Source organism: Megalobrama amblycephala, linkage group LG19, assembly GCF_018812025.1.
Source record: "Megalobrama amblycephala isolate DHTTF-2021 linkage group LG19, ASM1881202v1, whole genome shotgun sequence".
NCBI lineage: Eukaryota > Metazoa > Chordata > Actinopteri > Cypriniformes > Xenocyprididae > Megalobrama > Megalobrama amblycephala.
In genome coordinates, this window is record NC_063062.1 from 2,476,595 (window position 1) to 2,500,840 (window position 24,246).

Sequence of the window (24,246 nt, forward strand, 5' to 3'; positions counted from 1 at the left end):
GCCTCCACCACAGGGTGGGGAGCCACGTACAACGGTCATGCAGTTTCGAGTCTGTGGACGGGGCCTCAACTGCAGTGGCATGTCAATTGCCTCGAGCTGCTAGCAATATGTCTTGTGCTGGGCCGCTTCAAACAGCTGCTACTAGGCAAGTACGTGCTGGTCCATATGGACAACACTGCGACCGTTGCGTACATCAACCACCAGGGCAGTCTACATTCCCGTCGCATGTCGCAACTCGCCCGCCATCTCCTCTTATGGAGTAAGAAACATCCAAGGTCACTTCATGCCATTCACATCCCAGGCATACTCAACCATGCAGCCGACGAGTTCTCACGGCAGCCTCTGCTTCTGAGAGAATGGAGACTCCATCCCCAGGTGGTCCAGCTGATTTGGTAGCGTTTCAGGGCCACACAGATAGATCTGTTTGCCACTCCGGACACAGCCCATTGCCAGTTGTTTTACTCCCTGACCGAGGGCATTCTCGGCACAGACGCACTGGCACACGGCTGGACCCAGGGCCTTCTCTTCCCCCAGTGAGCCTGCTCACATAACTCTTGTGCAAAGTCAGGAGAAAAGGGAGCAGGTCCTGTTAGTGGCGCCCTATTGGCCCACTCAGACCTGGTTTCCAGAACTGATGCTCCTCGCGACAGCACCTCCTTGGCCCATTCCTCTGAGGAAGGACCTTCTGACTCAGAGATGGGCTACCCTATGGCACCCACGTCCAGACCTCTGGAAACTTCATGTCTGGTCCCTGGACGGAATGCGGAGGTTCTAGGTGATCTACCCCAGTCGGTTGTAGATACCATCACTTCTGCTAGAGCTCCTTCTACGAGGAGCGAACCTCTATGCTCTGAAGTGAAACCTGTTCGTCGAGTGGTGTTCCTCTCACTGAGAGGACTCCCGAACATGTTCAATCATGTCAGTGCTTTCCTTCCTGCAAGATGGGAAGGAGCGAAGGCTGTCTCCCTCCACCTTCAAGGTGTATGTTGCCACTATTGCTGCACATCACGACACGGCCGATGGTAAGTCTAGGGAAGCATGACCTAATCGTCAGGTTCCTGAGGGGAGCAAAGAGACTCCCTCTATACCCTCTTGGGATCTGTCCCTGGTGCTTACTGCTCTCCGGGGTCCTCCCTTCGAGCCTTTGCAGTCAGCTGAGTTAAAAGTGCTGTCCCTTAAGACAGTACTCCTAATTGCATTGGCCTCCATCAAGAAAGTAGGGCACCTGCATGCATTTTCAGTCAACAAATCATGCCTGGAATTCGGGCCAGGTGACTCTCATGTTATCTTGAGACCTCGGCCCGGATATGTGCCCAAGGTTCCTACCACTCCCTTCAGAGATCAGGTAGTGAACCTGCAAGCGCTGCCCTCGGAGGAGGCAGACCCATCCCTGGCTTTGCTCTGTCCCGTCTGCGCTTTGCGTCTGTACGTGGACAGAACTTGAAGCTTTAGGACCTCAGACCAGCTCTTTGTCTGTTATGGAGGCCTGCAGAAGGGAAAGGCTGTCTCCAAGCAGAGGATGGCCCACTGGATTATGGATGCCATCGCCTTAGCTTATCAGTCCCAAAGCGTGCCTTGCCCGCTCGGGTTGAGGGCTCACTCCACTAGAGGAGTGACTTCTTCCTGGGCGCTGGCACACGGCGCCTCGCTGACAGAGCTGCAGGCTGGGCTACACCCAACACGTTCGCTAGATTCTATAGATTTCGTGTAGAACCAGTATCTTCCTGTGTACTGGCCCCTACTGGCCAGTAGCGTGAAGGGCCTGTTCTAAGTGTCAGATTGCAATGCCACTCCCGCCCCCGGGCCGGATACATGCGTCCGTCTGGCGAACCCTGCTGAGTTCCTCCACCACCCCCTGCGGCTCAGACATTGTTCAGTCCATATGTGTATTCCCACGTAATTCCCCCCTTCCGGTGGGTCTCCAAAGCGTCCCTTATGGGCTTGCTTTGCCAGTGTTATCCAAGTCTTACTGAATGGGTCATGTGAAACAGCAGTAGACTTTCTCAGTGTAAGCTCACTCCCTTCTCCGCCCTGAGGTTGCTGAAGCTTACACTGGGTGCTGGAAGGGGTCAGTAACTGTGGCGTTTTATTAGGGATCCCAATTCGTCAGTTCACTTCTGACGTACGTCGAATGTGACCGACTGAAAGGGAACGTCTCTGTTATGTATGCAACCCTTGTTCCCTTGAGGAGGGAACGGAGACGTATGTCCTGTCGCCACTGTTCCTGTGCCTCCGCTGAGTGCGGGTTACATGCTCATCTCCTCAGCGAAAAACAAAGTGTAAGTGCTCCCACTTCCGCATTTATACGTGACGCAAAGCTCGCACACCAATGTCCATTGGCTTGTTTAGTTTACACTCAAAGGTGATAGGGCTCTCTTGTGATATCCCAATTCGTTGGTTCACTTCTGACGTATGTCTCTGTTCCCTCCTTCAGGGAACCGAGACATACTGTATTCTTTGACTCGTGGTTTGCAGTACTGCAGCTGATGGCATGTGATGCTTTTTCTGCTTCATTTCAATTGATGTGTATGGTCTTTTAAATGGTTTGTGATAGCTCTGGCTGTCTTTGGAATTACCTGGCTTAATCGGTTGCATGGCTCTTTCTCTGCTCAGAATCTCTTTCTGCATAAATTCCATAACTTCTTGGACCTTCCATTCATCACTGGTTCCTCTTTGATGACTGTACTGGAGAGCAATGTCATCTAGAATCATCTGTAGAAAAACAGGGCATAACAGGCTGCCATATGCCTCTGAAAGGACACCCAGCGATTCTAAGCTACGGACCTGCACTTCACATTCATTGTAAAGTTGTCTCAGGGCAGCGACATCATGTGATTTCTTTACTGGGCAGAGATTCAGCAACTTGGTCATATGCACATTAATGAGCAGATCCTTTCTTCTGAAACGGTTCTGAAGCAGATCGATCGTGTGATCATAATTGCCATCTGTCATCATCAGTCCTGCTATTGCCTTTGAAGCAGCGTTGGTTAGATACGTCTTAAAGTAATTAAACTTCTCTGTTTTGCTCAGCGTGTCATTTTTGTGAATAGCGGTTTCAAACTGATTCTAAAAGTCTTGCTACAAGCTAGTTTCTTTTTCTTAGTTAGACTTTTTGTTTTGTAAAAATTGTTAATTATTACTTTAGGGGCCGCTTAAATGACACCTTTCCTACTGAAAACCGAATACCTTTAATGCATTCTTGCCGTTCCGTTACATGTTTAGTCTATAAATTTGCGTGTTTGAGTGTGTATGTGCGCAGAAGCTTGGTGATATTGATATTGCTTGGTGAAAGTGATATTGCCAAATTACTTGTCTGGTCCGTGTAGGACCTTAGGTCATTTATTAGCTCAATTTAATTATAACGAGGGGTCATTAAGTTACAGGGAATAAGAATTGAATCAACTGTAAATGATTCACTGTAAATGATTCAGAATTAATATTTAACACTTCATCAATTATTCATCCAGCGAAAACGTCTCAGGTTACAGATGTAACCCTGGTTCCCTGAGTAGGGAATGAGACGCTGCTTGGTAACGCATTGGGAACCTTCTGCGTGATGTTGTCACTGAAGCACTCATGTATCTAGCCAATCGCGAAGCGAGACGTCAGAGACGGGTGACGTCACGGACCAGGAAACTATAAAGCACACTCGGATGCAGAGCACGCCAGCTTCTAAGTAAGTCTGAAGCAAGCACTTGCAAGTGTGCAGGGGTACGGCAAGAGACGCAGTGTCTCGTTCCCTACTCAGGGAACCAGGGTTACATCTGTAACCTGAGACGTTCCCTTTCGTGGGAACTATCGACGCTGCGTGGTAACGCATTGGGAACGCAATCCCAACTGAGCCGTAGCTCAAGCACTTGCCAAGGTTATCTTGACAGGACAGAAGACCCCGGAGTGGAGCCAACATCAAGGTTATAATATTTAATAAATGTGTGCTGGCATGACCATCCAGCTGCATCACATATGTCACTCATGGAGACTCCTGACATCAGAGCTTCTGATGCCGCCATACCCCTGGTAGAATGGGCGCGAACATTCAAGGGAGAGGGCTGTCCGGCCGCTTCGTATGCAAGTGAGATGGCCTCGACCACCCACTTGCTCATTCTCTGTTTTGATGCTGGGCCCCCTTTTTTAGGGGACCCATAACAGACAAACAACTGATCTGACTTACGCCACAGGGCAGCTCTGTGGACATAAGTATCCAAAGCCCTTACCGGGCATAACAGATTCAATTTTTCCTGATCCGCAGATTCAAATGGAGGAGGATAGAAAGACTGAAGCACAATGGGGCCTGGGACATTGGTAGGGACCTTTGGGACATACCCCGGTTTAGGATACAGGAATGCTTTCACCATTCCTGGAGCAAATTCAAGGAAAGAGGGAGCAACAGAAAGTGCTTGTAAATCTCCTATCCGCTTCAGAGAAGTGATAGCTAATAAAAGAATCGTTTTCAGAGTGAGGAACCTCTCAGGAACCTCCTCTAATGGTTCAAAGGGAGCCTCAGCTAACCCTTGTAAGACCACAGCCAAGTCCCAGGTTGGCACCCTTGTGCGCACTGGAGGCCTCAACCTCAGTGTGCCACGGAGGAAGCGTGTGACGAGGGGGTCTCGACCTACCGAGATATTCCCCTCAAGAGGAGCATGATATGCTGAAATTGCTGCAACATAAACCTTTAAGGTTGAGTGAGATAGGCCCTCCGAGAATTTTTTCTGGAGGAATTTTAGCACAAAGCTAACAGAAGAAAGGCCAGGGTCCGTATTATTGTGTCTACACCAGGTAGAAAACAAATTCCATTTGTAGGCATACAGCTTCCTCGTGGCGGGAGCTCTGGAGTTAAGAATGGTCTCCACAACCTCGGTTGGGAGACCAGCATCTATGAATCTGGCCCCCTCAGAGGCCAGGCCCATAGTTTCAGTCGTTCTGGGCGGGGATGTATAATCATGCCGCCCGCTTGAGACAGGAGGTCCTGTCTGAGAGGAAGCTCCATTGGGGAGCCGTTGAGTAACGACACTAGGTCTGAGAACCATATCCTGGTTGGCCAGAATGGGGCTACCAGTATTAGATTGGCCCCTTCTCGGCGTACTTTTTCCAGAACTCCCGGGAGCAGGGCGATCGGGGGAAATGCGTACAGGCGCAGCCTCGGCCACGTCTGTACCATAGCATCCAGACCCAGAGGTGCTGGATGTGTTAGGGAGTACCAGAGCGGACACTGGGTTGACTCTCCCGAGGCAAACAGGTCGACTTCCGCTCGACCGAAATTTTTCCATAGGAGACTCACCACTTCTGGGTGGAGTCTCCACTCCCCGGGCCTTGGCCCCTGCCTCGACAGGGCATCTGCTCCCACATTTTGATGTCCCGGGATGTAAGCTGCCCTCAGCGAGAGCAGCTTCCCTTGGGACCACAGGAGGATCTGACGGGCCAAGTAATATAGTCGGCGAGACCGCAGACCCCCCTGATGGTTTATATATGCAACCACTGCAGTGTTGTCCGTACGAACCAACACATGTTAACCTCTCAGGTCTGGGAGAAAGTGTTTCAGAGCTAGGAACACTGCCATCATCTCTAGCCGATTTATGTGCCAAGAGAGCTGATGGTCTTCCCAAAGACCCTGAGCTGAGCGACCACTCATGATCACTCCCCAGCCCGTGAGGGAGGCGTCCGTCGTAAGCATTACTCGACGAGTAGGGGCCCCCAACACGGGTCCCTGGGACAGGAACCAGGGGTCTTTCCACATGGTCAGAGAACGAAGACATCGTTTTGAGACTTTGATCATGCGAAAGGGATTTCCCCTCGGGGAGAACCCCCTGGTCCTGAGCCACCACTGTAGGGGCCTCATGTGCAGAAGGCCAAAAGGTATCACGTTGGACGCAGCTGCCATCAGACCCAGCAGTTTCTGGAACTGTTTTACAGTGAGTGACTGGCCTAACTTCACCCCTTTCATAGCCATAAGAATGGCACTCACCCGAGCGGGAGACAAATGTGCCCGCATCGTGGTGGAGTCCCACACTACACCCAGATAGTTGGTGGATTGAGCTGGAACTAGCACACTCTTTTTGGCATTGAGCCTCAGCCCAAGCCTCTTCATATGGGACAGAACAGCATCTCGATGCTGAACTGCTAGTTGCTCTGACCGAGCTAGAATCAACCAATCGTCGATATAATTCAGTATGCGAATGCCCTGGATCCTCAGCGGAGCCAGAGCTGTGTCCACGCATTTCGTGAATGTGCGGGGTGATAATGATAGGCCGAACGGAAGAACCCTGTACTGGTAAGCTTCGCCCCCGAAAGCAAACCTGAGGAACTTCCTGTGAGAAGGATGGATGGACACATGAAAGTAAGCATCTTTCAGGTCTATTGCCACAAACCAGTCCTCGGACCTGATCTGTGGTATAATCTGTTTGAGTGTCAGCATCTTGAACTTGAGCTTTTGTATTGAGCGATTTAGCACACGTAAATCTATAATAGGTCGTAGACCTCCATCCTTCTTTGGAACAATGAAGTAAAGGCTGTAGAACCCTGACTGATTGCTGGGAGGAGGAACCCTTTCTATAGCTCCTTTTCGCAAAAGTGTCGCAACTTCTTGTTCCATAACCAGAGACTGCTCGGGGGTTACCACTGTGGGAAGAACCCCGTTGAATCTGGGCGGGCGAGACCCGAACTGGATCTTGTAACCCTCTTTTATAGTGAGCAGCACCCATTTTGATATATTCGGAAGAAGTTTCCATTCTACCAGAAAATTTACTAAGGGAACCAGTCTCTCGAGACTGGCCTCTGGTGTTTTTTGAGCACCTGATTCGACGCTCTGAAGCGGCGCACCGGCAGAGAACAATCGAATCAAGTGGCCGGCCCTCCTCAGAGGGTCGGTGGAGACCGCTGCGCCCTGACGCACACTGGGTGGCAGGGTTGGCATAACAATCTCCTGAGGGCGCCGAAGGAGGGGGCCGCCCTCATCGGTTCCTGACCCACAGACATCAGGACCGCTTCGAAGCCTTCCGGGCCAGGATAACGGCGCGCAGGTCCGTTCTGCCCCTAGAAGGCTTCGGCTGAGCGGGCCGACCCGATCCCCAAGCTCTCTGCGGGGGAGCACGGGCGGCCACGCTGATCTTTTGTTGCGCTCTGTGGTGCACTGAGGAGCTCGTTGACGGCCGAGGCTGATCCCGCTCATCAGCCTCAGGGGGAGGGATTCTTGGTTTGCGGGGGATGAACCTCTGGAACGCCGCAGATTGTTTCTTAGCCTCCTGGAACCTCTCGACGACTGTTGTAACGGCGTCGCCGAAGAGGCCCGCAGGAGACAGCGGCGCGTCCATAAGGGAGGCTTTGTCACGCTCCCTTATGTCCGAGAGGTTCAGCCACAAGTGCCTCTCCGTAGCCACCAATGCTGCCATAGAGCGGCCGATTTCTTTTGCCGTCTCTTTGGTGGCACGAAGAGCCAGGTCAGTTGCCATCCTGATTTCCTGGATGCACTCATACGTGGCCTCCCCGCTATTCTCCACTTCCCCCAGCAGGTCGGCTTGATATGCCTGTAGGAGCGACATGGTATGTAGACATGCCGCTGCCTGACCTGCTGCCGCATAAGCCTTGCCCACCAAGCCTGATGTAGTTTTTAATGGCTTGGTGGGCAACGTCGGGGTTTTCAGCGACGATGCAGACTCGGGGGAGAGATAGCCCGCAAGCGTCTCTTCCACCCGAGGCATCGCCGCATAGCCTTGCTGCTTCAGCCCCACGATGTTACTATACATTGAGGTCTGGGGGCTGAAGACGCGATATGATGCCGGCTTCTTCCAAGACCTTGAGACCTCGGTGTGGAGGTCCGGAAAGAAGGGCAAACCCCGACGCTGAGGTAGTGACCGAGCGGGCAGAAAGCGCTCATCCAGCTTACTCTTTGGTCTAGTATCTGCCCGCTCTGCTGGCCAGTCAATTTTTAATTTGGCCACAGCCCTGGTCACTACCTCCAGGAGCTCCTCATGTGCTGGGGAAGAGGATGGCGGTTCCTCTTCCCCCACGCTCATCACATCAACCTCCTCAGAGGAAGAGAGATGAAGCGCGGGTGCCTCTCTCTGGGGGGAAGAAACCGCAGCGCGTGCTTCCGCCGCCTGAGAAGAGGCACTGGGGCTGGCAGGTAAAGGGCGAGATAAGGCTGGGCCCGTCTCAACCCCCTCTGCCAGCTCCATTTGCGAACCCCACGAATGAAGCCGCCGCTGCGCCTCAGCAACAGCGGGACCCGATCCGTGGGGAACGCCGACCGGAGCACCCTCTTTATCGTGAAAGAGTGCCCGGCGTGATCTTAAAACTCTGAGGGTGAGCTTCTCGCAATGAACACAGACAGCCCCCTCGAGAGCTGCCTGTGCATGCTCAACCCCCAGGCAGACAACACACATCTCGTGAGTGTCCCCATCTGGATGTAAGGACTTAGCCTATTTATTAGCTCAATTTAATTGTTACAGGGAATAAGAATTGAATCAACTGTAAATGATTCACTGTAAATGATTCAGAATTAATATTTAACACTTCATCAATTATTCGTCCAGCGAAAATTGAGGTTAGAGTATTTTACCAATTCTGGATAAAATATTATTCTGCGGCCAACAGTAACAATATTTTATTATGATTATTGTTATTATTGTAATTATTATATTATAAGCAAGAGGTAACTTGATCTTTGAGTTTAAGACAGTAATTTGATACACAGCACAAGAAACTCGTATATGTGAAAATCAAAACAAGATTTATTGACTACTTCTAATGATTACAGGAAACTAAGGCTAAACACACACACACACACACATACATACATGCACACACATTCGCGGAGTTGATGAGTTATGAAAAGTCCCAAGTTCAGTGCTAACTTAACTCATAACCTGAGGAAAATCACAAAAGCAGAGCTTTGGCTTGATTCTTTAGGTTTAAAGGAGTTTCACCAGTTTCCAGCAAGAGAGAGAGAAGTTTGCTTGTACCTGCGTTTGCTGTGACAGCTGAGGTAATCGGGTTGTTCCGTGACTCGTGTACAGCGGAATCCCGTTCTGGATTGGCTGTCTTTCAGGTGACGTCTTCTCGGGAAAGCCCTGTGGGTTGCGCGGAAGCTTTGAAGGATGCTGCTGGCTGAGCGTCTGGCTTGAGCGGCTCTCTTCTTGGGAGACTTTGGTCAGATATTTCACGAAGTGTTTTGGAGTCTGGATGTGACGGCTGTCGAATGATCAGCGGCGCAGCTCGTGGTGTTAGATGGAAAATCAGCCCCGGTCAATCAGTTATCAATGACCCATGCGACTTTTCCGCCGTGGTCAAAGTAGCGGTGTTTCGGCTACCGGCTTCTGACCGATTTCGAGCAATTTCTGACCGACTTCTGGCTTCCAGCTTCTGACTTCTGACATTAGCTTGTTCGGACAGCATAGTTTTAAGGGAGCGATCTTCCAATGAGACGTTACTACGGAGATTAGACACGCCTCGTCTATTGTCTATTGATCACATCGCGTGATATCTGCAGAACATTCTCCTGTTTTATTAACAACTTTATAAAGTTTCTTAATATTTTCCTGATACTGAATTTCAATGTTTCATTCACACAGAATTACAGAGAATTATAAATTCTGCATTTAGAACTCAAACATGACACACTTCTTACACACATATTACTAGACTGACCTAATTAAAACAATGATTACAATAATGCATTTGAAGAAAACCCACATATTGAATACATTGAATAGACATGTTAGTAATTACATCATGGCATGTATTATTCTGTATATAGTTAATACTTTAAGTAATCGACAATTGTCCCTTTTGAGATTCAAGATTGAGTCCTTAAGCATAGTTTAAACTTTGACCGGAGTCACGAGTGACCGGGTCACGATGGACGGTCAACACAAGGGAGGTATTGATAGGACAGATTCGTCTTTAAATCCGTTGATGGGTATTTTCCTGTTCCGTCCGATAATACAAGAGGGTTTTGTGAGAGAATCAATAGATTTAATGTGATCAAATCCACGTGATGGGTTCTGATTAGTTTATTGCTGATGAGCTAAGAAGTCCTTTAGACAGAGTCCTTTGTTAAAAGAAGTCACGTCATCACTCCGGTTAAGGCTAGGCGTTTCCTGTCAGGAAATGGATCTTTTGGACCAAAATGAAGCTTTGTTCAATCATGCCTCTGGCTGATGAAGCCATTTGGTAACGTCTGTCGAACGAGTCCCTACATGGAATAAACCGTGTGCATGGGTGAACACACTTTTTAAATTGTCTGCCTTCCGCCATTTCACTCGTGTCTTATTCACTATATATATATATATATATATATATATATATATATATATATATATATATATATATATGTGGTGCACAGTAACACTCTTGTCCTCAGACGAAGAGATAATGTTTTCCAAAAAATAAGCAGGACAAACAACACCAAATAAGACACACAAGATAACATAGAGCGCTTGCTGAAGACACAGAAGCTGGCGTGCTCTGCATCTGAGTGTGCTTTATAGTTTCCTGGTCCATGACGTCACCCGTCTCTGACGTCTCGCTTCGCGATTGGCTAGATACATGAGTGCTTCAGTGACGACATCACGCAGAAGGTTCCCAATGCGTTACCACGCAGCGTCGATAGTTCCCACGAAAGGGAACTGAGGTTAGAGTATTTTACCAATTCTGGATAAAATATTATTCTGCGGCCAACAGTAACAGTATTTTATTATGATTATTATTATTATTATAATTATTATATTATTATAAGCAAGAGGTAACTTGATCTGCGACTTCGACCACTTCGACCGACTTTTGACCGATTCCTGACCGATTTCTGACAACTAGCTATTGGGAAAGCATAGTTTTAAAGGAGGAAGTTAGCTCCATCCCCCGATGTGTTTCTCCAATGAGACGTTGCTACGGAGCTTAGACACGCCCCGTCTATTGTCCATTGATTGTGATGTCCTTGGAACATAATCATGTTTATCAGTAACTTCATAAAGTTTCCTAATATTTCTCTGGTACCAAATTTCAATATTCATGCACACTGAATCAAAGAGGATAAAAAACATGACACACTTCTTACACACATATTACTTGACTGACCTAATTAAAACAATGATTACAATAATGCATTTGAAGAAAACCCACATATTGAATACATTGAATAGACATGTTAGTAATTACATCATGGCATGTATTATTCTGTATATAGTTTAAAATTATCTCTTAATGATGGTCCATTTGAAATTCAAGATTGAGTCTGTAAGCATAAAGTCATTGAACAGCGACCGGAGTCACAAGTGACCGGGTCAAAATGGATTACTCAACACAAAGGAGGTATAGATAGGACCGATTCGTCTTTAAATCCATTGATGGGTGTTTTCCTGTTCCGTCCGATAATACAAGAGGGTTTTGTGAGAGAATCAATAGATTTAATGTGATCAGACCCACATGATAGGTTCTGATTAGTTTATTGCTGATGAGCTAAGAAGTCCTTTAGACAGAGTCCTTTGTTAAAAGAAGTCGCGTCATCACTTCTGTTAAGGCTAGGTGTTTCCTGTCAGGAAATGAATCTTTTGGACCAAATGAAGCTTTGTTCAATCATGCCTCTGGCTGATAAAGCCATTTGGTAACGTCTGTCGAACGAGTCCCTACATCCGCATAATACCGAAAAATTAGTTGTGTCTGCAGATCTATGCGAACTGGAATAATTTTGATAACGTTTCTGCAAGCATGTGGAAAATGAGCCGTTCAGATTTCGCTCCCCTTGTGATGTAAGAAGGGGATCTTATTATAATATTACCACCCCCCATTTTGTTTTCGCAAGCGACAACAGTGTACCAGTAATACTGGTCCTTGAGTGCAGCTCTCCTGCACAGTTTTGCTACAACCCTGATCAAACACACTTGAATGTCTTCAGGATTATTAAGCTACATGAAGGAAGGTGAGTTGGGTCGGAGCAAAACTCTGCAGGACAGAAGCACTCAAAAACGACCGTCCCTGAGCTTGTGATATGTCTCAGCTATGTAAACTTTATCACTGATCTGTTAACGGCTATAATAGCAAACATATGAGTCTCCATAAACTCCTGGCATCTAAGGACGCAGTGGTGTAATTTTATTTATGAAGGGAACATGTCCAAATAAATTCATATACCAGTATGTGCAAGTCATTTTACACCAGACTGCTTTGCACACAAGGGTCAGGATTTGCATAGAAGTTGATTCTCAAAGATGGATCGATACCAACTGTTTATGATCCAATTTCATATATATTTCCTGATGTTTGCAAATTGTCTTTCTGAATGTGTTTCGTTAGCATGTTGCTAATAGGGGTGCAATGGATAAACTACGATCCGTTGCACCCCTGATCCATACAAACCAGGCCCCACGGTTCGGAACGCATGTGATTCGCAGATTAATTGTATTTAACCATAATATAGTGAAAATTTATTATTTGCATGTTAGTAAGTCTAAACAATTTAATACACTCAAACGTTTTTAAACAATTCAAATGCAAGAAGAGGCACAATCGCACATTGTTTTTTGTGTGCACACACTCAAGGCATGCACGCTCACAGAGGCGCCTTTCAGAAGAATCGAGAACACATAATAGAGTGCTATTTCACGACTCCTTGAGGTTGAATGGACACCTATGTGATATCTTTTAGTCACTCCTTGTTAGCTGTTTAGGCTTAATATGTAGGAAACTGAAGATATAATAAAAACACATCACACCACAAGCTGTTCACTGTCTTGTTCTATTTGTGTCAAAACAAGGATCTCAGTATACAGGGCTCCACCTAGTGGTAAGTACCAGCATACATCACATCTTCCTTTTTTTTTTAACAACCGTTACACCACTTATTAGAACTTATTACTAAATCTTATTGTAAATTAGAAAGTCAGTATTGCAATTTAAATCTCCAAAACAAGATGACCGATGAACAGATCTCAGTCTCTACTTTAGTTAACTACTTGCGTACTTCAGCAAGAATAACGCTTTGGAGATCTAACAACTCTCCAGAACGTGTCACTTTCACAGTTTCTTCAGGAACATCTTCAGGCATTGAAGACATCTTTGCAGGACTTGGTACAGGCGGCAATGCCTGCTTTGTAGCAACCACATCAGGAACACAGTCATTTGTAACTGGATCAAATGAGTCCCGAAAATGTGAATTTTGGAAACTCAGCTCTTTCGTTTTGAGCAGGTGTTTTTGATTTCTTCTGTAGGTTTCTCCACCCTGTGTTTGAACCAGGTACGACCTTGGCTTGTCAAGACTTTTCACCACTACAGCTGGCTGCCAACGATTCTCAGCTCTCAGTCTCGCCCTTTCTCCTTCACTCAGAGTAGGCAGGTTTTTTGCTCCACGATCATAGTAGAACTTTTGCTTCAGCTGCCTGTTCTTTAAGCTGTGCTGAACATCTTTTTGCAGTTAGGGTTTACTTGCTGTTGGTAGTCTGGCTTTCAATCTACAGCCCATAAGAAGCTGTGCAGGAGATAACTTCACTCTTCCTAACAGTGTATTCCTGTACTCAAGAAGAGCGATGTAAGGATCTCCTTTACTTTCTTGCACCTGCTTGAGTAAGTTTTTGATGGTTTGTACAGTTTTTTCACTTTGACCATTAGACTAAGGATATCTTGGACTTGAAGTTGAATGTTTGAACTCCCAGTTATCTCTGAAGTTGTTGAATTGAGCACTGACAAACTGCGGTCCGTTATCTGAAACAACTTCATCTGGAATCCCATGTCTTGCAAAAATTGACTTCAGTGCCGTTATTACATGCTGGCTTGTTGTCTGTGTCAACTTTGCAATTTCAGGAAATTTCGAAAAGTATTCAACACACAGTAGGTAGTCTGCCTCATTGAAGTGAAAGAGGTCAACTCCTACCTTTGCCCACACTCTGTCTGGTAAGTCATGACTGACAAGAGGTTCTTTGGTACTGTTCCTTTTAAAAGTATTGCACACAGCACACTTTAACACCACATCTTCAATTTGTTTGCCCATGCCATGCCAAAACAATACATCTCTTGCTCTCTCTTTACACTTAACGACTCCCAAATGAGCTTCATGAATCCTCTCCAGCATTTCTGCTTGCAGACTTTGTGGAACGACTAGTCTTGTGTTTTTGAACAGCAGTCCTTCTGAGAGTGTCAGCTCTTCTCTGAATGTACAGTACTTTCTTATTGCAGCCGGCACATGACTGATTTGTTTAGGCCATCCTATCTTGACTACTGCTATCACCACCTGCAGTTCTCTATCCGCTTCTGTAGCTTTCTTGACAGCTTCATGTTTCTCTTCTGAAATCGGTAAACATTCTGACAACTGATGTATTTCCAAGTCACTGTCCAGTAACTGTTCTGGTTCTTCCTCCAGGTAGGCTCTGCTAAGCGTATCTGCTATTTTCAACTCCTTTCCTGGTTTGTAGGTTATCTGCAGATCATACGGTTGAAGTTTCATCAACATCCTCTGCAGTCGTGTTGGAGCTTTTTCTAGAGGCTTTTTGAACACTGTCTCCAGTGGCTTGTGATCTGACTGCACTTTTATAGGTTTAGCATAAAGGTATTGGCTGAATTTCTCACACCCATACTGGCTAAAAGCTCTTTTTCTATCTGAGCATACCTTTTCTGGCAGTCAGTCAGTGATTTCGAACCATACGCTACAGGATGTCCTTCTTGCAAGATGACAGCACCTAAACCCTCTGAACTTGCATCTACAGAAAGAGTCACATCCTTGCATTGCTCAGTTGTGATTTCAACATCTGAAAACTCTTTTGCTGTGGAGTTTCCCAGTGCCATGCCACACCACTTTCCAGAAGCTTCCTCAGTGGCGCACTGATCTCTCTTTGTCTTGTGGCTTAGGCATCTCTACAATTGCTTTGATTTTGTCTTGGTCTGGCTTCAAACCTTCTCCACTCAGTACATGCCTTATGTACTTTATTTCAGACATTCTGATCTTACATTTTTCCCGATTTAATTTCAGATTTATGCTCCTGATTCTCTCTAGAAGCCGCCTGAGCCTCTGATCATGCTCTTCCACATTTTCTCCCCATATGAGTATGTTATCCATGATATTCACGACTCCCTCCAGGTCCTCAAGCCTTTGTGCTTTGCACTTCTGGAAGACTTCTGGGGCTGATGATACCCCAAAAGGTAGCCTCTTAAAACGGTATCTGCTAAAAGGTGTATTAAATGTACAAAGCTTGGAACTTGTTTCATGCAACTGAATTTGACAAAACCCATGGTTAGCATCCAATACTGAAAAGACTTTGGCATTTGGCATTTCACTCACCACTTCTTCAAATGTCTTGAGTGGAAAGTGTTCTCTTTTTATAGCTTTGTTCAAATCTTTGGGGTCAATGCAGATTCGTAGTTTGTTCGGCTTCACAACAGTCACCATACTATTGACCCAGTCTGTTTCTCGATCACTCCAATACTTTCCATTCTATTTAGTTCCGTTTTTATTTTATCTTTTAGTGTGACTGGCACTTTTCTGGGAGGATGTATCACCGGAGACACTGTTGGATCAATCTTGATATGATGCACTCCAGGTATGCACCCCAAACCATTAAAAACATCATCATATTCCTTCAGAATGTCAGTGTTTTCTTCACAGTCCACTTTGTAGACTCTTTTGACCAGTCCTAACTCACTTGACCTTCCCAGGATAGCAGGTGAGTCTTTCTCTATAATATGGAACTCAATCTCAGCTTCATTATCCTTGAACTGGCAGATGAGCTTTACTTTACCCTTCAGCTCCATCTTGTGGCCAGAGTACGCCACTAACACGCAGTTCGACTTGCACATTGTCGCGGATTTTCCTGCAACTGCTCTGAAGTCTTTATAAGAAATCACGTTGCACTCTGCTCCAGTATCCAGTCTAAAAGAAAGCGCTTTTTTGTTTACTTTGAGTTTTTATCCACTTGTCTTTTTCAACAACTGTGGCATCCGTTGCTTTATTAACCTGTCTCTCGGGTTTCTTTTCAGTCTACTTCTCTTCAAGGGCACCCACGAACAGTTCTGTGTGATCTTCTTGTTCAATTTGTAGGGACTCGTTCGACAGACGTTACCAAATGGCTCTATCAGCCAGAGGCATGATTGAACAAAGCGTCATTTGGTCCAAAAGATCCATTTCCTGACAGGAAACACCTAGCCTTGACAGAAGTGATGACGTGACTTCTCTTAACAAAGGACTCTGTCTAAAGGACTTCTTAGCTCATCAGCAATAAACTAATCAGAACCCATCACGTGGATCTGATCACATTAAATCTATTGATTCTCTCACAAAACCCTCTTGTATTATCGGACGGAACAGGAAAAGACCCATCAACGGATTTAAAGACGAATCTGTCCTATCAATACCTCCCTTGTGTTGACCGTCCACCGTGACCCGGTCACTCGTGACTCCGGTCAAAGTTTAAACTATGCTTAAGGACTCAATCTTGAATCTCAAAAGGGACAATTGTCGATTACTTAAAGTATTAATTATATACAGAATAATACATGCCATGATGTAATTACTAACATGTCTATTCAATGTATTCAATATGTGGGTTTTCTTCAAATGCATTATTGTAATCATTGTTTTAATTAGGTCAGTCTAGTAATATGTGTGTAAGAAGTGTGTCATGTTTGAGTTCTAAATGCAGAATTTATAATTCTGTGTAATTCTGTGTGAATGAAACATTGAAATTCAGTATCAGGAAAATATTAAGAAACTTTATAAAGTTGTTAATAAAACAGGAGAATGTTCTGCAGATATCACGCGATGTGATCAATAGACAATAGACGAGGCGTGTCTAATCTCCGTAGCAACGTCTCATTGGAGGATCACTCCCTTAAAACTATGCTGTCCGAACAAGCTAATGTCAGAAGCTGGAAGTCAGAAATCAGAAGTCAGGAAATCAGTCAAAGGTCGGCCAGAAGCCGGACTGAAGCACAGTCGTTGAAGCCCGTTAGCCGAAGCACCGCTACTTTGACCACGACGGAAAGTCGCATGGGTCATTGATAACTGATTGACCGGGGCTGATTTTCCATCTAACACCACGAGCTGCGCCGCTGATCATTCGACAGCCGTCACATCCAGACTCCAAAACACTTCGTGAAATATCTGACCAAAGTCTCCCAAGAAGAGAGCCGCTCAAGCCAGACGCTCAGCCAGCAGCATCCTTCAAAGCTTCCGCGCAACCCACAGGGCTTTCCCGAGAAGACGTCACCTGAAAGACAGCCAATCCAGAACGGGATTCCGCTGTACACGAGTCACGGAACAACCCGATTACCTCAGCTGTCACAGCAAACGCAGGTACAAGCAAACTTCTCTCTCTCTTGCTGGAAACTGGTGAAACTCCTTTAAACCTAAAGAATCAAGCCAAAGCTCTGCTTTTGTGATTTTCCTCAGGTTATGAGTTAAGTTAGCACTGAACTTGGGACTTTTCATAACTCATCAACTCCGCGAATGTATGTGTGCATGTATGTATGTGTGTGTGTGTGTGTGTTTAGCCTTAGTTTCCTGTAATCATTAGAAGTAGTCAATAAATCTTGTTTTGATTTTCACATATACAAGTTTCTTGTGCTGTGTATCAAATTACTGTCTTAAACTCAAAGATCAAGTTACCTCTTGCTTATAATATAATAATTACAATAATAACAATAATCATAATAAAATATTGTTACTGTTGGCCGCAGAATAATATTTTATCCAGAATTGGTAAAATACTCTAACCTCAATTTTCGCTGGACGAATAATTGATGAAGTGTTAAATATTAATTCTGAATCATTTACAGTGAATCATTTACAGTTGATTCAATTCTTATTCCCTGTAACAATTAAATTGAGCTAATAAATAGGCTAAGTCCTTACATAATGGTGGAGAAAAATTCGTGCAGTTTAATCTAATTTGTACACAAAACAAGTAACTTGTGTGATTGTATCTTTTCTTGATCCGGAAGATAGATTAGAAACAGAAACGAGGCTTTTTGATTGTCATAACAATGATTGCACATAAGGGGCTGTGGAGGAATGAAATCTGAACTCGAGTTGTTTGTCTGTACGTTTTGTTGTTGTTGTTGTTGTTAAAACTGCAGTAAATGAATCTAAGATTGTCTGCCAAGACAAAAGGAAAGTCGCCTGAGAGCGCACCAGGACAGAGTGAGCGTGTTCCTTGCTTTGTCCTTTAAGGCCTTAGCTATAGTGGATAATATTGCGTGTTCCAATGTTATTTCAACTAAGCTAAAATCCCTGCATGGTCACATTAGAGAGTAGCTACCTAATGTGCCGCCTATATCCGCTCATTCGTGAGATGAGATATTAATACTCTAAACACTATACGTGTCTGAGTTTGATTTGAATGGGATTATTTTGAAAATTCTTGATCAAGTATTGTTGCAGTAAATCCTGCATGTTGTTGCGTGTCCAGAAACTGACACGAACGATTCAGATCGCCGAGATCTCAGTAATGTTACTATTATTAATTGCAGAAAAATCTGTGGATTAATGTGCCTCACTCTAACGTGTGGGGGTTGTTCAGCTCGGAAACATGAGAAGCTGAATGGTTCATTGTCATTGAGAACTGCGCCGTCAGTTCAATGATTAATGTGATTTTGTATGTTCGTTATCTGTGTGCAAAGAGTATAGAACAAGCGTACTCTTTTGTTGTGCGTCACGGTCACCACAACAGTGACAGCTGTAACCCGGAAGCCCTAAGAAACCTTTCCCGGGTAACCTTTAAGTGCGCATGCGCAGTCTGCCAGCGCCATATTCAACTGTGTGTAAACAAAGCTTAGCACAAGCTGAGCTAGCTAAATCTAGCACGGTTGCATTACAGTCTATGTAAAGCTAGTAGCATTGCTAAAGGGCTAGTGGCTAGCATAGCATTTTGTGGTCTGAATGCAATGTTGCAATGTTGGAATGACTTCTTTCTTACTGAACTGTAATTCACTCTAGTGCTTTCACCTCCCTCTCTGTCTAATTTACACATCTTATCTTTTCTCATCTCCTCCCATTTGAGAGAACGTGACAAATGTTAAATTTAATAAACCTGGTTTTTAATATCATTTGTTTGAGAGTTCTCTCCTAAATTTACTCTTGTCAGTTAAACACTGTTTTGTTTTAGTAATTAGCAATCATCCTGATTACCTTTGAGGACATTTCCTGTTATTTATAATTGCTCTTGTAGATTTTGATGACATCTGGGAATATGAATTTTTGATTGGAAACTTTAATTCGATTTCAATTTTAATTGAAAATCAAGTTCATAATCAATTTCAGTTTAGCTTTCATATGGTATGGATATTTGTGGATTAATTTAATGGTAGTTGCTTACAAACATCTGGCAATTTTAATCATTAACTAATCATTATTGCTTTGAAATTTTAATTTCACTAGTCATTAATTAGGATTTGGGCTTCCCTAATTCAGATGATACTTGATTGATTAATTTGATTATAATTGCTCTCAATGTTTAATGCTGAACCCATTACAATTTTAATTCACAACTTCCAAATTTGAATTCGAAATTTCATTTAAAATAAAGTTTAGTCTCAGACTTTCACTCCCTCAGTCTCTGATTTAATTCATTTATTTAAAGGAAAATTTTGGGGTCTCCCTCAATACTTGGGTCAGTTGACTTCTCCTGCTAGCGCAGTAAGCCAACCCCCTAGGTGTAGCGACTCCCTAGCGCCACCACTCTGTCAACCCTGTAATTTTTCCAAATTTTGGGAGCAAAACTTCACTCTCTTTCTTCTTCTTCTTCTCTCTCTCTCTCTCTCTCTCTCTCTCAGTTGTCCTCTTCTGGTTTGACTACTGCTGCTGGTTTTGGATTTGTACCTGTGAAAGTCATAAAAGCAGAGTGTTTGAGAAATATTTAACAAATATTTGGGAAACGGAACACTTCTTTTAAAATAGTATGACACTCACTTTACCTTCCCTCCTCATCCTGTTATCCTACCCAGCCTAGGCTCGAGCAGGTCAACAAGGAGACTGTTAGGCGTCCATAAACCCAGAGCACGTGTCTAGAAACGCTTTAAGTGGTGCATGGTTGTCAATCCTACTAGCTGAGAAACCAATACTGTCATTGTTATTGTTTTTCTTTCGCCCCGAAGGGAATTTTAATAACAATCACAGTCCTGGTACTTTGAAATCCTTTTCAAAACCCCTGTCTAGAACCATCCTTCTAAAATTAAATTTTACAAAACTCATTCTGCAAATAGTGTTAAAGACAAAACTTCATCTTATAGGGAAACTGGAAGCACCCCATTATTATTCTGCTCTTTGCTAAATGCTATTCTGTTTGTTTCATGCTATTCTTTTCTTCTGCTGTTCTCTAGCTGTGCTACATGTGTGTGCTTACTGATTCTTTCCGCAGAGACTCCGAGTTAGAAGCACATCCACGAGAGGACCACAGTCGAGAACCAGTCTTACCTGCACATTTACACACTCATTACTCATTCCCATTAACTCACAGTTGACATTGCACACTTACACCTTTGATTTGCCCTGCTTGTTTGTTTTGTTTTGTTGTGTTTTGTTTTGTTCTTTTCTTCAAGGTCTGTGTCAGTTTCGGGTTTAGATCTCCCTCGCGGTGCCAAACATGTCTCGCACAACAGACCCTGCTGGACACTGGAAGGATCTGGAGACCTGGCTAAGTGTTGTAACAGACAGCCTCCTACCTAAGGCCGCTGAAACACTAAAGCATCAGACACAGGACCAGCTGGATGACAACATAGCAAGCCTCATGAAACAGGACCCAAGCCAGAGCTACAGTCACAAAGAACTAGCCAAGATCACCGGCTCCTTAAGCCACACACTCATCGCCACCCTCAAACTGAGCGACAGGCAAGCCGCCCATCGCCAGCAGGAGCTGACACATGCACAACGGCGCATCGAACAGCTGGAGCTGGAGGCTCAGGAACGACGAGAAGGGCCTGATGAAGTGGAACAAGGCGCAAAAGAGGAGATCAACAGGCTAAAAGAGACCCTAGCAGCTACTACGCAAGAAATGGAACGAGGCAGAGCAGACTACGCTGACCTCTCCGACAAGCTACAATACGCAGAACAGCTACTGGAAAAAGCAAAGGCTGACTTCAGAGACAAGAACAGCCGAATTAAAGCTCTCGAAACTCACCTGAATGAGTCAAGAAATGAGGTCAGCCGCCTAAAACAACAGCTTGACTACATCAAAGAAGAGTCTGACAGTATTAAAGAGGAACTCAAGCATGCATATGAATTGCGCTGTGAGCCGTCAAGAACACGTCGGACACCGACGTCACCTTTGCCAAGCAGGACCGGCTCCCCTGTTCCTGGACTGGCACATGATCAGAAGGGGGCAGTGCCAAAACAGTCACCTGCTCCCTCCGAAGAATCCTACCTCCTCACTAAGCTAAAAGAACGTGCTCCAGCCAGCCACAGATCATCTCATGGCTTGGACCTCAGAGACCTTGACAAGCTTGCTAGAAACATTGGCAAATTCACTCCAAATGTGCCAGGTAGTCCAAATGTTCAGAGTTATCTGCAAGATATTGACTTCCATCTGGAGATGAGACCCAATGTCACTGACAAAGATAGACTTTATTTGCTCAGAGCCACATCCAGCTCTGAAGTGCGCAGCTTCCTGGTCCGGCAGCCTGCCCACACAAAGACTGATTACCACCTGCTCCGAGAAGCTCTCATCAAAGAGTTTGCCGACCCTGAGTCAGAACGAGGACTAGTGGCTGCCCTGGAAACAAAACAAGGTCGTCACGAAACTCCTCAAGTCTTCTATAGCCGACTAAGGCTAGCATACTTCGGGTCTCGCAACGAACAGAGCATGGAGGAGGAATTGAACTTCAAAACTCTCTTCCTGAGAAACCTCCATCCTGGGGTGAGCCACCATCTCGGCGTCCTTGCCTGTCCATGCACAATGAGTGCTCAACAGTTAAGAGACTTGGCGCACAAAGCCTACTGTAAACAGAAGATGGCCTTAGAAAAGGGCACCAAAACCACCACAGTTCTTGACTTCAACACCCAGAGTCGAGGGCTGGCCCTAGAGGGCACCCAGCGTCAAGACCTTGCCAAGCCGACACCCAAAGGGTGGAATGCATCCTCGTCCAACAGAGAGTGGGACTCCCACACTGGAACTCGACCTAAACTGAGAGACAACCGTTGGGATGGACCACGTGGACAACAACGCTCACCTGGACGTCACTGGGAAAATTCATGGAACCAATCAAGACCTCATGAGAGTCATTGGGAGAAAACTTGGAGTCAGCCAAGCTCATTTGGAAACCCTAGAGGGAAAAGCTCATGGGAATCCAAGGGAAAACGACAAACACACCCTGGAGCAACCAGCCCAAGGAATCGCCGAAAAAACTCACAAAGATTCCAAGCTGACCGAGCTCAAAATGAATCCATACCAGAACAAAAGACTTCACCTTGTTTCGACTCTCAAGAGCTGATGAAAATGATGATGAAAGAGTTCTTCCAACGAAAGGAGGACGAGCGGAAGTGGGAAGAGAAAGCGAAACCAGATTCATCCTGACTAGCGGCCGGACGAGATGGCAGCGACCACCTGACTCAACACACCTCAGAGAACAGCACCTCATCTCTCTCTCAGAGAACCACAAGCACCATAACTTCAAACGGACAAGAAATCCCACCTGAACATCCTGCAAAACAGACAGAAACTGATCCAACACCTGATGGGTCAGATCACAGCAGTGTCCAACAAACACCTGCTGTGGAAACCACTCCAGTTCCTGAAAGTGCTGTCTTGGTCGTCTGCCACTCCTCCGAAGAAAATGAAATAAATGCTGACATCCTACCTCTATCATCCCAAACTCCAGTCCCCCAACTCCTGGGTGATCTCATTGAGAAAGGTATCGCAAGAAAGTTTTACCTCTCCATTATCATCGAACAACACATCAAGGTCGAAGCCCTCCTCGACACTGGAGCTGACATCACCCTAATGTCAACAGAACTCCTTGAAGAAGTCCAAAACAGAACAAAGAGGTCTAACGGAACCTTCAAACTTCAAAGGTGTGAGCTGAACCTCCAAGCATATTCCCACACAGGCCTACAACTAAAACATGTGGCCCCAATTCACCTAACAGTGGGACCAATGAACCTTGTTCACCCAGTATACGTCTCACCACTCAACACATATCCTCTCCTCATTGGGAAAGACCTGCTTAACCGCTTTGAACCCTTAATAGACTTCAAACACCTGAAGATGTGGACACAAGTCCGTGAGCCTCTGCCCCTCCAGTCAGTAAACTCCAACGAATTGCAATGTCAAGTCACAGACACCACCCCCCATCCACTGACTGACGATGCAAGTTCAAAGTCAAGAGCAAGTTCCACTCCAAGCAACAGGAACCAAGACCCATTCCTCTGCTCACTGCAAGCGTCAGACTCAGGTTCCCTCCGAATCATGACTGCCATAAATGTCCAAGACACACCAGGGCCTGATGCAGCATTAGCCCTGTGGGCTGAAAACTCAGCTATCAGCCTGAAGTTCTTCAGAACATTGAAGCAGACAAATCAGAGCATACCACACCTCTCAAAGCATAGCCGCTTCCCTCTCAATCCATGGTCAACAACCATGGCTACCTCCAAGATCGTCTGTGCTGCAGACATACGATGGAACAACAGACTCTTGAGTCACTACTTCCTGGTTGTCCCCAACCTACCTCATGACATCTACATAGGAGCAGACATCATGGTCCGTCTCAACGCCTGCGTTGACACCGTGAATGACGTCATATGGGCTCCCTTGTCACACCAATTGACATCTTCAGTCAACCTCAAGAATCTTCGATCTGGTCAAACAATACCAGATGCATGCGCCATGATCAACGAGCAAGAAGCCACAGTCCCCGCTTACAGCAAGAGTGTCAGTGTCCGCCTCAACATGCGACCTGGCCAGACCCTTAACAGTAAGCTAGGCTTCTTCCAACCTTCCAGGACCTGCCTAAAACTAGGACTGACCTTGGAAGCCACACCTCTCATAGAAGTGTCATCTCGTGCGGTGTATGTGTTGTTCAACAACTGTATGGCCAAAGACATCAATGTGCCAAAAGCCAGTCACCTGGGATGGCTCATCAACCAGGCGTTCCATGACTTTGAACTGACAGTTCCTGTCATCGGCCACATACCAGTTGAACTAATGTCAGATGAATGCCACAACACCGTAACTTGCACAAAGCCCCATGAGATCATCACCATCACTTCTATTCTGCCGGTGCCTAAAGAAAGTGTCTGCCGATCAGAACTTACAGATGACACTCACCTCGCTGTCTACGCTG

General features: G+C 45.5%; 1 protein-coding gene across 1 annotated transcript; it reads left to right on the forward strand.

Moving 5' to 3' along the window:
- Window positions 1–19,526: 19,526 nt before the first annotated feature.
- LOC125254691 lies at window positions 19,527–23,219 on the forward strand. The gene has a single exon (XM_048169427.1). It carries the CDS (start codon window positions 20,556–20,558, stop codon window positions 22,479–22,481), a length of 1,926 nt encoding a protein of 641 aa, XP_048025384.1. The 5' UTR covers window positions 19,527–20,555; the 3' UTR covers window positions 22,482–23,219.
- Window positions 23,220–24,246: the final 1,027 nt, after the last annotated feature.